Here is an 18397-nt window from a genome sequence, read left to right as displayed (position 1 = left end):
AGTGCAGTGGCCGGATCTCAGCTCACTGCAAGCTCCGCCTCCCGGGTTTTTACGCCATTCTCCTGCCTCAGCCTCCCGAGTAGCCGGGACTACAGGCGCCCGCCACCTCGCCTGGCTAGTTTTTTGTATTTTTTAGTAGAGACGGGGTTTCACCGTGTTAGCCAGGATGGTCTCGAACTCCTGACCTCGTGATCCGCCCGTCTCGGCCTCCCAAAGTGCTGGGATTACAGGGTTGAGCCACCGCGCCCGGCCAACACTGTAGTTTTTTGATACATGATTTTAGTTCACATACTTTTCACAAATGCTGAAAAATATGCTGTATTCAAAGCAGTAGAATTTAGCATAAACAAATAATGAGCTTCATAAAACCAGCATATGCTAGCAGCAGCAGCAGGAGGAGGAGTATGTGCCATCAAGAAATGTCTTACTTGGTGGCAAGCATTGAATTGTGCATGTTTTCCTGTTGTGGTTTGGTTCTTTTTGTGAAAAAAGGAACTTTTGAAAAGAACAGCTGATTTATGTAGATTTCTTTTTCATTGTGATCCCTAAAGGTTTCTTTACTGAAAGTTTGTGGTGTTATATTCCTAGACGAGATATATTTGTTTTACTATAGGCAATTTATTAGGTTTGGAAAGTAAAATAAATGAAGGCTTGGGCTTGCCTCTGGGACCAGACCTGGTGCAACAGAATTAAATTGATATGAATAACAAGCCATCTCAAGCATCTATACAACCTTAAACCTCTTAAATTATGATCTTATGAACTATTTGTTTTTCGGAGCTTGATACAAGTGAGGGGTGGCTTTAAAACTGGTATCTCATTCACAAGGAGTTGTATAGTAGCAGCATAAATAGTGAAGAAAATATATATTGGGAGTCAGTAAAACTGGGATTCAGTTTCAGCTTCACTGCAAATTATCTTTGGGTGTCAGGTTTCTCATCTTCAAAATGGGAAAAATATGCTCATAAATGATATAAGATTGAGATGATTTATAATAACTGCACGTATTTCCTATGGGTGTTGTGAGGATAAAGTACCTGCCTATCACAGTGTCTGAAATGTAGTAAGTCCTTGGTGTCAGTTTCCTTTAGCAGTGAGACCGCCTGCCTTTCCCCCTTTTCCCCAGCTATTTTTTAGCATGAATGAAGTATTTTATAATGATGCTCATTTCCAAGACTCTCCCTTATGATCTGACAGAACACCTCCTGTTCCTGACATAAACCTCTAGGGTAGCACTGTGTAATAGAGTTTCTATGATGATGAAAATGTTCTGTACTTGTGCTTTTCACTGCTGTAGCTGTACTAGCTATGCATGGCTATTGAGCACTTTAAATGTGGCTAATGCAGCTAAATAACTGAATTTTTTTTTTTTTTTTTTTTTTTTGGGGGGGGGAGACAGAGTCTCACTCTGTCACCTAGGCTGGAGTGCAGTGGCAGGATCTCAGCTCTCTGCAACCTCCACCTCCCAGGTTCAAGTGATTTTTGTGCCTTGGCCACCTCAGTAGCTGGAAATACAGGTGTGAGCTACCACGCCCTACTAATTTTTGTATTTTTTGTAGAGGCAGGATTTTGCCGTGTTGGCCAGGCTGGTCTTGAGCTCCTGACCTCAAGCGATCCACCCACCTTAGCCTCCCAAAGTGCTGGGATTAAAGGCGTGAGCCACCGTGCTTGACCCAGAACTGAATTTTTGATATAAGTAGTCAAGTATGACTTGTGGCTACTGTATTGAACAACTTAGCTCTAGGGCTTACATATCCCGATTCTTAGTGAAACCTAAATTATATAATATTGACCACATGCAGGAAAATATAGAAAAAATTTGGAATGGAATAATCTTTGTTATAGATTATCATGGATCAACAGATTATCAAATTGACACCTGAGTCAACTTCCACTATGTGGACTCTTTAAAGCTTGTCCCTTTATAACTTGCCAGCAAATCATATCACTGTTCTTCAAGAGTACTTTAGACTTTTAAAAGATACTCACCAAGGAAATTCCTAATTGCAGATGTTAGTTTTTAATCTTCTAGTAGGCTAAACTGTATACTGCATAACACTAGAGATTTCAGAAGCATATTTTGTATTGCTTTGCAAGTTAGTAAATATAGGCATGCCTCGGAGATATTGCTGACTTGTTTTCAGACCACGACAATCAAGCAAATACTACAATAAAGTAAGTCACGTGAATTTTTTGGTTTCCCAGTGTATGTATGTTATGTTTCCACTATGCTGTAGTCTGCTAACTGAACAGTAGAATTATGTGTAAGAAAATGATGTACATATAGTAATTAAATACTTTCTCTTTTTTTGAGACAGAGTCTTGCTCAGTTGCCCAGGCTGGAGTACAGTGGTGTGATCTCAGCTCATTGCAACCTCTGCCTCCCGGGTTCAAGCAATTCTGCCTCAGCCTCCCAAGTAGCTGGGATTACAGGCGCGTGCTGCTACGCTGGCTAATTTTTGTATTTCTGGTAGAGACAGGGTTTCACCATGTTGGCCAGGCTGGTCTTGAACTCCTGACCTCATGATCTGCCCACCTTGGCCTCCTAAAGTGCTAGGATTACAGGTGTGTGCCACCGTGCCTGGCCGGTAATTAAATACTTTCTGGCTAAAAAATGCTAATGATTATCTGAGTCTTCAGTGAGTTGTAATCTTTTTGCTGGTGAAGCGTCTTCAGTGTAGATGGGTGCTTACTGATCAGGGTAGTGGTTGCTGAGGATTGAGGTGGCTGTGGCAATTTCTTGATATAAGACAAAGTTTGCCACATTGATGGACTCTTCTTTTTTTTTTTTTTTTTTTTAATTTATTTGTTTTTGAGATGGAGTCTTGCTGTGTCACCCAGGCTGGAGTGCAGTGGCATAATCTCTGCTCACTGCAACCTCCACCTCCTGGGTTCAAGTGATTCTCCTGCATCAGCCCCCTGAGTAGCTGGGACTATAGGCACATGCCACCATATCCGGCTAATTTTTTGTGTTTTTAGTAGAGCTGAGGTTTCACCCTATTGGCTAGACTGCTCTCAAACTCCTGACCGCAAGTGATCTGCCCACATTGGCCTCCCAAAGTGCTGGGATTACAGGCGTGAGCTACTGCACCCAGCCAATGGACTCTTATTTTCATGAAAGATTTCTCTGCAGCATGTGATGCTGTTTAACAGCATTTTACACAGAGTAGAACTTATTTTATCATTGGAATCAATCTCAAACTCTGCTGCTGCTTTATCAACTAGGTTTATGTAATATTCTAAATCTTTTATTGTCCTTTCAACAGTGTTCACAGCTCCTTACCAGGAGTAGATTCCATCTCAGGAAATCACTTTTTTTTTGCTCCTCCATTTGAAACCAGTCCTCATTTGTTCAAGTTTTATCATGAGATTGTCATGATAAAGTCAGTCACATCTTCGGGCTCTACTTTTTTTTTTCTTTTTTTTTTTTGAGATGGCGTTTCGCTCTTGTTGTCCAGGCTGCAGTGCAGTGGCGCCTTCTCGGCTCACTGCAACCTCCACCTCCCAGGTTCAAGTGATTCTCCTGGCTCACCCTCCCAAGTAGCTGGGATTACAGACATTCGCCACCATGCCCAGCTAATTTTTTGCATTTTTAGTAGAGATGGGGTTTCACCATATTGGGCAGGCTGGTCTCAAACTCCTGACCTCAGGTGATCCACCCGCCTCGACTTCCCGAAGTGTTGGGATTACAGGCGTGAGCCACTGCTCCCGGCCCAGGTGCTACTTCTAATTCTAGTTCTCTTGCTATTTCCACTATATCAGCACTTACTTCTTCCACTGAAGTCTTGAATACTTCGTAGTCATCCATGAGTATTGGAATCAGCTTCTTCCAAATGCTTGTTAATGTTGACGTTTTGGCCTTCTCCCATGAATCACAAATGTTTTTTCCTTTCCCTTCCTTTCCCTTCCCTTCCCTTCCCCTCCCTTCCCTGCCCTGCCCTGCCCTGCCCTGCCCTGCCCTGCCCTGCCCTACCCTACCCTACCCTACGTCAGCCTCCTAAGTAGCTGGGACTCCAGTCGTACACCACTGCATCCAGGAATGTTATTAATGGCATCAGCAATGGTGAATCCTTTCCAGGAAGTTTTTAATGTAGTTTGCCCAGAACCATCAGAGAAATCAGTATGTATGGCAGCTGTAGCCTTACAAAATATACTTCTTAAATAATAAGACTTGAAAATCAAAACAAATCCTTGATCCATAGGCTGCAGAGTAGATGTGTTAGCAGGCATGAAAGCAACATTTATCTCTGTATACATCTCCCTCAGAGCTCTTGGGTGACTAGGTGTTTTCCCAGCAAGCAGTAATATTTTGAAAGGAATCTAAGCTCTCTACAATGGCCTTAAAATAGCCAGTAACCCATGCTGCCAACAGATGTGCTATCATTCTGGCTTTGTTGTTTTATTTATAGGGCATAGTCTGAGTAGATTTAGCATATTTCTTAAGGGCCCTAGGATTTTCCAGATAGTAAATAAGTACTGGCTTCAAATTAAAGTCACCAACTATATTAGCACCTAAAAGTCGAGTCAGCCTGTTGAAGCTTTGAAGCTTTGATGCTAGGCATTGACTTCTCACTAGCTATGAAAGTCCTAGTTATAGAGAAGTCAATGCATGACATCTTGTTTCAATAGATGGCTGTTTCATCTACACTTAAAATCATGTGTAGGCACTTTCATCAGTTATCTTGGCTGGATCTTCTGGATAACTTGAAGCAGTTTCTCCATAAGCACTTGCTGCTTCACCTGGCACTTTTATGTTATGGAGACAGCTGCTTTCATTAAACCTCATGAGCTAACCTTTGCTAGCTTCAAACTTTTCTTCTGTGGCTTTCTTACCTCTCAGCCTTCATAGAATTGAAATGAGAGTTAGGAGTTTGCTTTGGATTACATTTTGGCTTAAGGGAATGTTGTGGCTGGTTTGATCTTCTGTCCAAACTGCTCTCACTTTCTCCATAACAGCAATAAGGCTGTTTTGCTTTCTTATCATTTGTGTGTTCACTGGAGAGTAGCACTTTAAATTTCCTCCAAGAACTTATTCTTTGCATTTACAACTTGGCTTTTGAAGTAGCTTTCAGCCTATTTCAGCTTTTAACATGCTTTCCTCACTAAGTTTAGTCATTTATAGTTTTTATTTAAAGTGAGAAATGTGGCACAAGACCACATAGAGGCCACTGTTCAGTTATTAATTTTGATATAATGGCCTAACTTCAATATTATTGTGTCTGCTGAATAGGAAGGTCTAAGGAGAGGAGAAAGATGGGAGTGGCAGGGGACAATAGACATAGGTGGAGCAGTTAGAACACACACGACTGTCTTAAGTTTACTATCTTCTATGGGTGCAGTTCATGGTGCTCCCAGTTACAGTGATAACATAAAAGGTCAGTGATCACACATCACCATAACAGATACAATAATAATTTAAAAAATTGAAATATTGCAGAGAATTTCTGTTATATAATTTATTAGGTGTTTTTGTCTTTTTGTGCTTTTACTGAGCAAAGTCATGAAAAATGATATTTCATAATTACCAGCACTTTCAAACACCATTTGTTAGACATTTTTGATGAGGAAGCTTTGGGTAGTGATATGAATTATTGCATCTTTAGAAGGATTTTTCGAGAGGAAACATTTTTTCTTCTGGCTTCTAGAGTGTTTCTGGGAAAGTAAGCAATTATAAGTATACTAAATTCAGCCTCTGTTTTAAAAGTATCCTATCTTGTTGGATCTGCCCAAAATACTACCTCAAATGAGAGTTTTCACCTTCCTCTGCCATCCTCCTGGCGTGTTAATAAATCCTTGAAAGATGAAAGAATTAAAACAGATTGAAATGAAGTTTAGGAGGTGAATTTTATGTTGTGCATGCATGGCTCTCTTTTCTCTGCCTAGCTCTTTGCAGCATTTTTATCAGTTACTTGGATAAGTGACATTTATGTCAGGTTTTCTAATGATTATGTAGTTTGACATTGTCATGCAATTGGTACAATCTGAAACGATGGGTTGTTTAGCCAGATAAATTTTCAAAGTTACCAACTACAAAATCCTCTATATGAGCTTCAAAACACAATTGTAAGAGTACATACTGAAGTGAAGAACATGGCTTATTTAGCCAGGTTATGTATAAAGAGGATTTAAATGCTTTAAATGAGTGTCAGTACCAATCAGTAGTAAAATATGGTTGACAAAAGTGCTCCTGTGGTTCTTGGTTTCATTAATGGAATTGGAGCTGGCAGGAATCAGAGAGGTATATTGCCCTTTCACTCAGGAACAAATTTTTTTTGGTGAGTGCCAAGTACATTCTGGGCAGACCCCACCTCGTTACCTTTGTGTTGGAACAAGATTGAAAGAAAAGATCAAGCTGGTTTGGGAATTAGAAATCTTGGTTGGAGGGACAGGATGCTAGGAGAGGGTTATGATTGGCTTGAAACAAAAAATAGTGGTGTGAAAATTGGCAGTAATGGCCCAGGCACGGTGGCCCATGCCTTTATAATCCCAGCACTTTGGGAGGCCAAGGTGGATGAAAATTGGCAGTAATGGCAATGTTCACATGACTTAGTGGTCTGTCACTTACGGGGAAGGATTAGACTTCTTTGTGGTTTTAGGAAGGGACATGAGACAAGTGGATAGGTGATACAGGGAGAAAAATTGGGGGTCAGTAGAAGGAAGAGTTTTACAGTGTTAGAACTCCATTTAATTTTGAAAAGAATTTGTATCTTAAGTTGCTAAAGTTTCATATCCCCAGTGGTATATTGTAAAAGATATTCAGACTTTAAGTGGATGGTGAGACTAAATGGCTCCTTCCATTCAGGAAAGTTTGACTCTTAATGATTGTTCATCACTCAGCTGAGAAGGAAAGAAATTTGAAGGATTGCAAGCAGTTTGGAAAAGCCCATTTATATATTCCTTTTAATAACCTGTGGTTTATTGCTATGCTTGCCCAACTGAGAATCTGAATTTCTTGCATTACTATTAAATTTAATTATGCATTTGTAATTGAATGGTTCGGGAGGAGTACAAAAAGGAGATTTTTTTTTTTTTTTTTGCATTTCTAGTTACTACGGCTTTTCTAAAATCTCTCCTGGTGCGCGTGTGTGTGTGTGTAAGTGATCCTGTACTTTTACATGGAAAACACAAGCTCCAGATGGACTGTTGTTCTAAAAAGTATTAATGCAGTGAAGTTGAGCAAAAGTAAGTCTGTAACATGGTATGCCAAGGATATGCTTTTAGCACATGAACAAGTTGCAGTCACTTTTTGGGAGATAGAGAATTAGAGTTGTGTAGGTAGAAGAAATTTGTTTTCTTGAATGATAAGCATGTATTTTGTGAAGTAACTTGATGGAAAATTTTTCTTACTAGGAATCAGTTATGGTTGAGGGACATGCCACCCATTAGTGTAGTTGGATAAAGGTCCTGCCACATCCCTTCAGCATTTGTAAAGAAAAGATTTCTGCTGGTTTGTTTAAAAATATGGGGGTATTCCATTTCATGAGAGGTAGTATGTGTAACAGTTAAAAGTACATGTCTATAACCTGACTGTGTTTTAGTTACAGATGGCGGGGGGCTTTCAGCGAGTTATTTAATCTCCCTGTTCCTCAGTTTTTACATGTATCTTACGACCTGTTAATAATAGTACTTGCCTTCAAGGTCATTTGTGAGCATGAGTTAATATATATATGTTGACCGGGCACGGTAGCTCACACCTGCAATCCCAGCACTTTGGGAGGCCAAGGCGGGCAGATCACGAGGTCAGGAGATCGAGACCATCTTGGCTAACACGGTGAAACCCTGTCTGTACTAAAAAGACAAAAATTTAGCTGGGCGTGGTGGCGGGCGCCTGTAGTCCCAGCTACTCAAGAGGTTGAGGCAGGAGAATCACTTGAACCCGGGAGGTGGAGGTTGCAGTGAGCCGAGATCATGCCACTGCACTTCAGCCTGGCGACAGAGCAAGATTCTGTCTCAAAAAAAAAAAAAAAGTATGTATGTATATGTGTGTGTGTGTGTGTGTGTATATATGTGTGTATATATATGTAAAATGCTTAGGTTGGTGCTTTATAAATACATTTCTCTTTAGCTTCAAATCTGAATTCTTAGTGTATAAAAATTAGTATATTGGCCGGGCACAGTGGCTCATGCTTGTGATCCCAGCACTTTGGTGGAGGCCAGGGTGGGTGGATCAGAAGGTCAGGTATTCCAGACCAGCCTAGCCAATATGGTAAAACCCCGTCTGTACTAAAAATACAAAAATTAGCCAGGCATGGTGGCAGGCGCCTATAGTCCCAGCTAGTCAGGAGGCTGAGGCAGGAGAATCGCTTGAACCCAGGATGTGGAGGTTGCAGTGAGCCAAGATCATGCCCCTGCTCTCCAGTCTAGGCGGCAGAGTAAGACTCCATCTCCAAAAACAAACAAACAAAAAAAAAAAACAAAAAAAAATTATTATATCAATATAACCACATATTTAATGGCTTTTTGGTTCAGCTATGTATTAATATTAGGAATATCATTAGAAACACTTTTTACTTGAAAGTCACTGAGGAAAATAGTTTCATACTGTTCAGAAACCTTGAATAAGATGTAACCTCAGTTATTCTGGACAGGCTAGTTAAAAGTTTTCATCAGAACAGCTGGAAAATAGGGTAAGAAAAGATTTCACATACAGACTGTTAAAATTTTTGGAAAACATTGCCCGTATCTATTTTTCTTACTCTGCATAAGTTAATGGATTAGTTTTCTTTCTCCTCTCCTTACCAACCCCGTAACACCCTATTTATTCAGTCAACATAGAGTATTTTAATATTATTTCATGATAATGTTACCATAATAGATGATCACCTGTGTTCATTTGATATGCCCTTTATCTTGGCTGGGCTGCCCTCTACAGTTGATTTCAAAGGATCTTTCCGTATGAAGATTTTACCCTCTGCCTGTGTTATTTAGTAATGCCCAATAAGTTGAACAGATAATGAGTGTTCTCTGCTTGAGGCTTGTATCATTTTTGTGGCTCCTGATATTAGCTACATTATAAAAATACTTAAGTTTGTTCCTGAAATGGTGTTTACAGATCACATGCATTGATGCATAATAGATTCTCTCTGCTTCGTAATTAGGAGAAATGCAGAGTCCAGTATTGGGAGGTTTACTGCTTTATTGTTCCTGCCAACAAAAAAAAATGTTGTCACCAAAACTGTGTCAGTGGAGATAACTAGAAGATGGTTCCTGTAGTTGTAGTGCAGCCCAGGTTCCTATGTTACCAACTTTGCCTCCTGTGCTTTCTTTTCATCTCCATCACCTACTCTCTGTGGCCTGCCCCTTTGGTTTCCCCCATTTATTCCATTCTCCTGCTATACTTTTCTGGCTGTTGTTTTTCTGTGACTTAATTTCTTTAGGGCCTTCTTTGCCCTGGGATATGAAGGCTGAATGGGGATGAGCCTTGGACACTAGATCCCAGTTCTTCCTTTTGAGCACAAGATGAAGTTACTTATACCATCTCTGGGTAGCTTGATGCCTAAGAGTAGGACAGAATAGACCAGAGTGGGCCCAAATGTCGAAGCTTGGCTTTATTTGGACTGATAGCAACAAATATTTTGCTGCTTTATTTATTTTGGTGCAAGACCATATTTTAAGATTGTTATTATAGTTCTCCATTTTAGAACTATAAGTGCCCTCTTATGTACCTGATTAGTTAAAAAGAGTGAGCAAGTCTCTGTCATGAAGAGTCTAATATATATTGAAAAGTTTATTTCTTAGGACTTTTACAAAAATAACAAATGACACAGATGGCGAGTAGATCATAGAGATGCTAGACAATGCCAGATCATGAAATGGGTGCTAATGAGATCCAAGAGTAGGAACCAGTAATCACACAACTATACTTGTGCCACCAAGCAGACATTTCCTTGCACACTGCTGTAACTTGTGGCTATTAATAATAGTCGAGGATTTTTGCCACTGGATTTCAGTTAAATGTGACTTGATTCTTTGATTCTATGTATGATTAAATTCTCAAGTGAAGAACTGTCATTTTGATTTTCTAGTCTTCTTTCTTCTCCTATTATTACTAAATAGAAAGATACTTTTGTTGAGCTGCATGCTATGTCCTGTCCCTTCCAACTGATCTGTAAGCTTTTCCATTGGCTTTCTTTCTGTTTCCTGCTGCTTTCTTGCTTCATATTTGAAGGGAGGATTCAGACCTATCCAGGTAACAAACTACTGGTTCTGCATGGCCTCTTTATAACTCAGTCTGCTTACTATTATTACATTGAGATTGATTGCTAATGAATGGATACATTCACATTGGAAATTTACTATTGGTATATTGTTTCAAGGCTTTTAAGCCTGCAGTGAAAATTATAAATAACTACAGATACTGGTTGCCATTTTGAGAAATTTGAACTCTACTCATTCTAGTCCATTCTTAGGCCTATCTAGATTGTCCACTTTTATTATAAACTATTCTAGAAGGCTCAGTTTAGTATAGGATTGTGCCACCTTTTGGAGAGGAAAAAAACTGCTTAGTTCAGCATATGACAACCCTACAGATGGTTTAATTTAGCTTGACCCTGATGGACTGGGTAAATATTTTATGATCAAAGAGATTCCTTCTTGTTCTAAGTATTTTATAAATTACTTGAGCAGCCGTCTTTTAGGAGACTCCTTTTAATTTTTAATGAGTTGGTAATGAACCAACTCTTTATCAGAGTCAGTTCTTTTATATAATAGAGAAATATCAGCTACCCCTTTTGTTATACTTTATTATACATGTATGTGTATATATATACAGTATGTGTATATACATATATGTATGCATCTATACATATGTATATATACAGTCAGGTCGAAACTATCCTACTGTTTTCAAATATGTGATAATACTGATAAGAGCTCGCTCTCGTATGGTATATTTTTGGAAATCCAGCAATAGGTAATTTATTCTTTTTATGCATATTGTATTTGTAATTCAAGTTGACCAGATTTTTATTAGTGAAGAAAAGGAGACAGTAAAATTTATATATTCCCCTTTGTAAAAAAAAAAAAAAAAGAAAAAAAAGAAAGAAAAAAAAAATTTTTTTTTTCTCCCCTTCCCAGTTTTTCCAGAGGCCTCAAATACAGCCTCCTAGAGCTACCATCCCGAACAGCAGTCCATCCATTCGTCCTGGTGCACAGACACCCACTGCAGTGTACCAGGCTAATCAGCACATCATGATGGTTAACCATCTGCCCATGCCGTACCCAGTGCCCCAGGGGCCTCAGTACTGTATACCACAGGTAAAGTATCTTTGAGGCCTAGGTGGTCCAGCAGTAGAGTGGGAATTAACCCAGATTCTCATCAGAGGGAGCTGGGAGGATGAATTATGGCATTAGTTTTTGGTGACATGTGAACTGTTTTGTTGGTTACAAATTAGCCCTTTTGTGATTTTTTCATTATGCTGTGTGAAGATATTTCTACATCTATTTACTTAAATTTTTTTAAAATGACAGAGAAATTGTTTTTATCTACTTGCTTTCTCCCTTCCACTCACCACAACCAACTGCTCTAAAATGGGCTCAGTGATTATGCTGTTCCTGAAATCCTTTAATGTCATTGAAAAGTTATCAGCCTGAGATTATTTTACAGTGAGCTGATGTCTGCCTGTGTGCTGATATGTTGTATGGCTTTACTAAGCTGCACCTTTCTCTTCATTCTCATTGTATCTTGATGGCAAGCAAGCATTTTGAATGTGTTTGACCCAATGGCTTTACCTCATTTAAATGATTCTCTTACACAGAGAACTTTACTTTCTGTAGTAAGCTACTTTCTTCTTATTATTATTTTATTATGGTTTTTGGCCCCAGAGACCGTATTATTTATATGTTCATACTTTCTCTTTTCTAGTACCGTCATAGTGGCCCTCCTTATGTTGGGCCCCCACAACAATATCCAGTTCAACCACCGGGGCCAGGTCCTTTTTATCCTGGACCAGGACCTGGGGACTTCCCCAATGCTTATGGTAAGTAGCAAAAGTCAAGACATTTCTGCCAGTTTTTTGTGTTTATTTGATTTTGTTGCTTGGTGGGTCAGTTTATACAATGAGGTTTAGTGGTAAGAAGGATTTTTAAATAACATGCTGCTAACAGTTCTTTCTTGAAAGCTACTTTTTTTTTTTCCCCTCCCCAGAAATGGGAGTCTCATTATGTTAGGCTGGTCTTCAACTCCTGGGTTCAAGCAGTCATCCTGCCTTAGCTTCCCAAGTAGCTGGAACTACAGGCACATGCCAGTCTGCCCAGCTTTAAAAGTAGTTTCTTGGCTGGGCGCGGTGGCTCATGCCTGTAATTCCAGCACTTTGGGAGGCCAAGGTGGGCGAGGAGATTGAGACCATCCTGGCTAACACGGTGAAACCCCGTCTCTACTAAAAATACAAAAAATTAGCCGGGTGTGGTGGCAGGCACCTGTAGTCCCAGCTACTCGGGAGGCTGAGGCAGGAGAATGGCTTGAACCCAGGAGGCAGAGCTTGCAGTGAGCTGAGATCGCGCCACTGCACTCCAGCCTGGGTGGCAGAGCGAGACTCCGTCTCAAAAAAAAAAAAAAAGAAAAGGTACTTTTTAGATGGTGGCTTACAAGAGAAGTATTATAGAAATATATTTAGTTAATGACACCTTCTTTACAAGCTGATAATTCTACTGGAAAGAATCATGTTTCAGAGTTCTGACATCTTCCACCAGTTCACTGTTACCTAGATTTTTACTGGAGTTTTGCCAATGGCATGAATATACCTTATCTTCCTTTCACAATTTCTTTTTCTCCAAATATTTCCCACCACTTTCCACCTTAAAGATTTTGTTAATGTATTTCTTACTAGAATGCAATTTCCATGAAAGTAGAGATTTTTGTTTTGTTCACTGCTATATCCCCAGCCCCTAGAACAGTGACTGGCAGGCACATGGAGAATATACATACCATAACTGAATATAACTCAGTGAACCTGTGGTTCTCTGCAAAATTGTGGTAAGATGTATGGCATGGGGGAGGTTTTGGGTATTAGTTCCAATGAAAATGCCTTGAAAAATTAAAAGTGTTTTTTATTTAGAGAGAGCTGGGTTGCCAAGATTATATTTGGCATATGCGCCAATGCTGAACTAAAAATGGTAAAAATTACTTACTTCATTTAACAAATTTTTACTGCGTATTACATTTCTTTTATTCCATGGAAGGTGAATAATAAGGGATAAAATTAGTAGATAGTAGAAAAATTAAGTTTTGAGGTTCAGTAAGTATTGATCTGTTATATTACCAACAAAGCAAAAACGTATTAGATAATCTTAATGTAACATGGTAACTTATCCATTAACCAGTTTCCTAAAATTGGGATTGTCTCAGTTAAGATTACAGCAGAATTGATTTGATTCAAGTAGTCCAAGAAGGTTTTTCTTCAGTTTTGAGGTGAAATAGGCAAAGCAACCAAATGTTCCACGGCTTTACTTCTTTTAGAGAAGGGAAAAGCTTTCTGTTACCTTGGTTGATAATTGTCTTGGGAAACTGCTATTTCAAAGTGATATGCAGTAGTCTTCACTTATCCTCAGGGAATACATTCCAAGACCTCCAATGGATGTCTGAAATCTGAGATAGTACGCTATATATACCATGGGTTTTTTTGTTTTGTTTTGTTTTTAATCTGATAAAAGGGCTGCTAAGTGACTAATTGGCACATAGCATATACAGCATGGATACACTGGATAAAGGGATGATTCACATCCCTGGTGACATGAAGCAGGACAGTGCAAGATTTTATCATGCTATTCAGAATGGCTTGCAATTTAAATCTTATGAATTGTTAATTTCTGGAATCTTTTGTTTTAATATTTTCAGACCATGATTGACTGCAGGTAACTGAAAGTGCAGATAAGGGATTAATACTGCATTTTATATAACCTTACTAAATGGCTCAAATATGTTTATTTAACTCAGCTTTATTAAGTTGTATCATGACTATGAAATTTGATATTTTCAGAACAGTAATGTGTTACATATATGTGAGTTTTAAAGTTACACTATATATGTATATATCACCCAATTTTCGACCGCATATTGCAAGTGCTGTTGAATATTCCTTGTGTAATCCTTGGGCTTACCTTTGTCACCATTTTTATGTAATTTTAGTGCCTTTATTCTAGGTCCTTATTCTGAAAACTTAAATCCAAGTAATAATTTTTAAGAGTAACAATGGGCCGGGCGCGGTGGCTCACGCCTGTAATCCCAGCACTTTGGGAGGCCAAGGCGGGCGAATCACAAGGTCAGGAGATCGAGACCACAGTGAAACCCCGTCTCTACTAAAAATACAAAAAATTAGCCAGGTGCGGTGGCAGGCGCCTGTAGTCCCAGCTACTCAGGAGGCTGAGGCAGGAGAATGGCGTGAACCCAGGAGGTGGAGGTTGCAGTGAGTCGCCACTGCACTCCAGCCTGGGTGACAGAGCGAGACTCCGTCTCCAAAAAAAAAAAAAAAAAAACGGATTGTTACTATCTACAAGTTTTTAATAGAAAATGGATTATTATTCAGCATAAACATGCTAAAATGGACAGTATCTCCATTTAATTTCTGTGTTGCAAAGGGAATACAATTAGTCTTCTGATTTACAAAATCATTTTTAAAGATATCTTACTGAATTGTAACCTGCTTTTTACTTAGCGATTATGCAAATCACTTTACTCAGAAAATGTCATCATTAAATTTCCTGCTGTAAGTCTGTGCCAGCCCTCTTTATTGCTGTTAATACTATTGTATAATATGTATAGAGACAGTAATGATGAGTTTACTGGTAGGGACATAATGTGCAGATTTGAATATACAATATTATAACATTTTGACTTTATTTCTATTAGATATATACCATTTTTATTCATTTTTATGAAAAAGCAGTATATTGAGGTATAATTGTATCTCAGATATTATTGATGTCTGTTCCCTTTCATAGATATGCTTTCTTCCCCAGTAAATTCTCATGCAGATCCAGTAGACATCAAGTGGTCAGTTTATCATGTAGATTAAAATATTAGTTTCTTTAGTTTTCTTAATATTAGAAAAACAATTTTAAAATATTTCATTATGAAAGAAGGTAAATTAATGATAAAAATTTACATAGGCTGGGCATAGTGGCTCACGCCTGTAATCCCAGCACTTTGGGAGGCCAAGGTAGCTGGATCACGAGGTCAGGAGTTTGAGATCAGCCTGGCCAACATGATGAAACCCTGTCTCTACTTAAAATACAAAAATTAGCTGGTTGTGGTGGCGGACACCTGTAGTCCCAGCTACTTGGGAGGCCGAGGCAGAAGAATTGCTTGAACCCAGGAAGCGGAGGTTGCAGTGAGCGGAGATCATGCCACTGCACTCCAGCCTGGGTGACAGAGTGAGACTCTGTCTAAAAAAAAAAAAAAAAAATTAAATAATTTAGAGTGCATAAAGTTGAAATAGCCAGTTTCTCTCCCTTCCCACCCTTTAAAGAAATAACATTTAACAGTTTGATATGTATTTTTTTCATTTATATTTAACAAGTTTGTTAAACTAAAATCGACACAGAATATTAATAGTAGTCTAAATAATAGAACTTCCTGCTTATTTTTTTCCTCTCATACTATATTCATAGGCATCTTTCTATTTCATTATCTATAGAACTTCTCTCATTTCTTTTCAAAGCTACATAATATTCTCTTTTTGGAATGAATCATAATTTATGATACATAATTTTTTGTACTTTAGTAGAGATGGTGTTTCACCATGTACCAAGGCTGGTCTCGAACTCCTGAGCTCAGGCATTTCGCCTGCCTTGGCCTCCCAAAGTGCTAGGATTACAGGCATGAGCCACTGTGCCTGGCCATGTTTATTATTGTTTCTGTGGAAAATTCAAGGTTTTCAACTTTTCTTAGAAGACAGGCAGTGTGCTAATTACTTTGTGGAATACAGGTATTAAGATACTCTTCCTGCCATTCAGTTTCTTATAGTAAGTCTGTTACATATTTTGCTTAGGTTCAAACAATGAGAAGAAATCTAAATATTGACTGCACCATTGGTTTCACATCATAGACAAGTAAAATGAATTAAAAGTAGAGTAAAATAAAGTAGAAGACACACATGACTATTAAATTTATAATTTTGCCAAGAAGACCTTTAAAGAAAACTGCCATTTACTGCCAGTATCATTTCACATTTTAACAACAAAAGTGTAGGACTGAAATAATCAAATAGGAGCAGTCCTTTATACAAATTTTAAGTTGTTAAACCTCTGTGTGTTTGTATTTCATGATTGTTACTGTATTAATTTTGCAATATGTCATTGACACTTTTTATATATACTGAGGTTTGGGAAACTGATTTAGAACTGGGATCAGTAAACTTTTTTTTTCAGTAAAGGGTAGACAGTAATAATTCAGGTTTTGCAGGCTGTGTGGTCTCTGTTGCAGCTGTTCAGCTGTGCCACTGTGATGTAAAATCAGCCATAGACAGTTGATAAACTACTGTATGTGGGTATCTTCCAATAAAACTTTATTTAAAAAAAAAATAATGGTGGGCTTGATTTGGCTCTTAGACTGTAGTTGACAGATCCTTGATATAGGCAAATGTACTTCATTCCATGCATAAGAAATCTGAGGTCCAGAGATGTTAATTAACTTACCTAATTAATAAATGATATGCAAAAATGACTCACATTCCTAGTAGAATAAAAATGTTTTTAAATGTTTCTGACTAGCTTATTATAAATATTATATATTTATAATAATATACTATTATTTGGTAGGGCAGATTTTCTACTCTGCTAGAGTTCACAGTTAAGAAGACTTAATGCTTTGCTCATTGCATTTAATCCCACTATATTGAGATTATGTTGTTCTGCCATATTTATTAGATTAATGTGATATAGCAGGCCCTTCCGCAATCATGTTGGCTCAAAAATGTTTCATGAGAAGAATCTAGGTTTTTGTTTGTTTGTTTGTTTTTTAAGAGATCACCTTTTGGATCTTATCTCACTTACCTCAAAAAATATGGTGAAGTGAGCAGATTGTGTTGCTTGCCTGGCAGCATTTAAAACCAATTTTTGGGGTTTGTTTTCTGATTTAATTTCTGAGTCAATGACATAATAAAGTAGCACATAATTGCTAATTTAAGCTGTGCTTTGAGAATAGTTTACTCATTGTTAGAGGATGACTGAGTTTTTTTTTTTTTTTGGTCTTTTTACATCGAACTTACTGAAACCATAGTCATGCCCTCTGCTTAGATCTTTTCCAAATCCGATTCAGCAAACCTGATTGATACCTACAGAATTCTGATACCGCAAATCATAGTGCTTCCAACAACTTTACACTTGAAAAGTGTTAGGGTGGTAGTGGGGATGTTGATGGTGATAATGAAAGTGGGCCAACCTTATTTGACTGCTTAGTACCAAGGATTTTACCTGTGTTAACTACCCTCGTACATATTTTTTTCCTTCTTGTTACAGTGAATCAATTATCCATCTTCCTGTGGAAAGCCAATCTTGTATGCGTGTGCTGGATCCCGTCCTAGACCCATTTAAGGCTATTACTCTAGCAATTCTTTCTTTCCCACATTGACAATTTTCCCCACTTCCTCTGCTGGATTAGTGTCGTCTGTATATAGTCACACTGTTTCATTGAAACATTAAGGAAAGTTTTTTTGATTCCATATTTTTGTCCAGCTATAGCTCTATTTTTCTGCTTTTCTTTTACAGCAAAATTTTTTAAGGAAAATATTTATACTCATGGTGTTCATTTTCTGTCTTCTCTTTCACTATTGAACCCACTCAAATCAGGCTTCACACTCTTCACTTCTCTGCCCAAACAACTTTTGTCAAGGTCACTGGTGATTTGTACTTTGAAAAATCTTACTTGACTTCTTCAGCACCATTTGATGTGGTTAAGCACAGCCCTCATTCTTTTTTTTTTTTTTTTTTTTGAGATGGAGTCTTGCTGTGTTACCTGGGCTGGAGTGCAGTGGCCGGATCTCAGCTCACTGCAAGCTCCGCCTCCCGGGTTTACGCCATTCTCCTGCCTCAGCCTCCCGAGTAGCTGGGACTACAGGCGCCCGCCACCTCGCCCGGCTAGTTTTTTGTATTTTTTAGTAGAGACGGGGTTTCACCGTGTTAGCCAGGATGGTCTCGATCTCCTGACCTCGTGATCCGCCCGTCTCGGCCTCCCAAAGTGCTGGGATTACAGGCTTGAGCCACCGCGCCCGGCCGCACAGCCCTCATTCTTGAATAGTTTTCTGGATTTCAGCCACTACTTTGGTTTTCATCTCTTTGGCTGTAGTTTTCCCAATTTCTGTGACCTCTAACAGACGTGGAATGCCTTAGGATTTAACCATTGGGCTTCTTTTCTATCTGTATTCATTTCCTGAGTTACCTAGTCATGTTTAAATGTTGTTTA

General features: G+C 38.6%; 1 protein-coding gene across 5 annotated transcripts in view; it reads left to right on the top strand.

Annotated features, from left to right (window-relative positions):
* Nucleotides 1-18397, top strand: part of EIF4G3 (eukaryotic translation initiation factor 4 gamma 3) — a 379715-nt gene that overhangs the window by 195475 nt on the left and 165843 nt on the right. For 3 of the 5 annotated variants that reach the window (XM_025384549.1, XM_025384552.1, XM_025384553.1), the window contains exons 6-7: nt 11077-11256; nt 11864-11978. In XM_025384549.1, coding sequence (XP_025240334.1) covers nt 11077-11256; nt 11864-11978 — 295 coding nt within the window. Of the gene's footprint in view, nt 1-10168; nt 10190-11076; nt 11257-11863; nt 11979-18397 lie in introns of all 5 variants that reach the window. The other 2 variants (XM_025384551.1, XM_025384544.1) reach the window with 1 other exon arrangement.

Source organism: Theropithecus gelada, chromosome 1 (genome assembly GCF_003255815.1).
Source record: "Theropithecus gelada isolate Dixy chromosome 1, Tgel_1.0, whole genome shotgun sequence".
Taxonomy (NCBI): Eukaryota; Metazoa; Chordata; class Mammalia; order Primates; family Cercopithecidae; genus Theropithecus; species Theropithecus gelada.
This window is presented reverse-complemented; position numbering and strand designations above follow the sequence as displayed.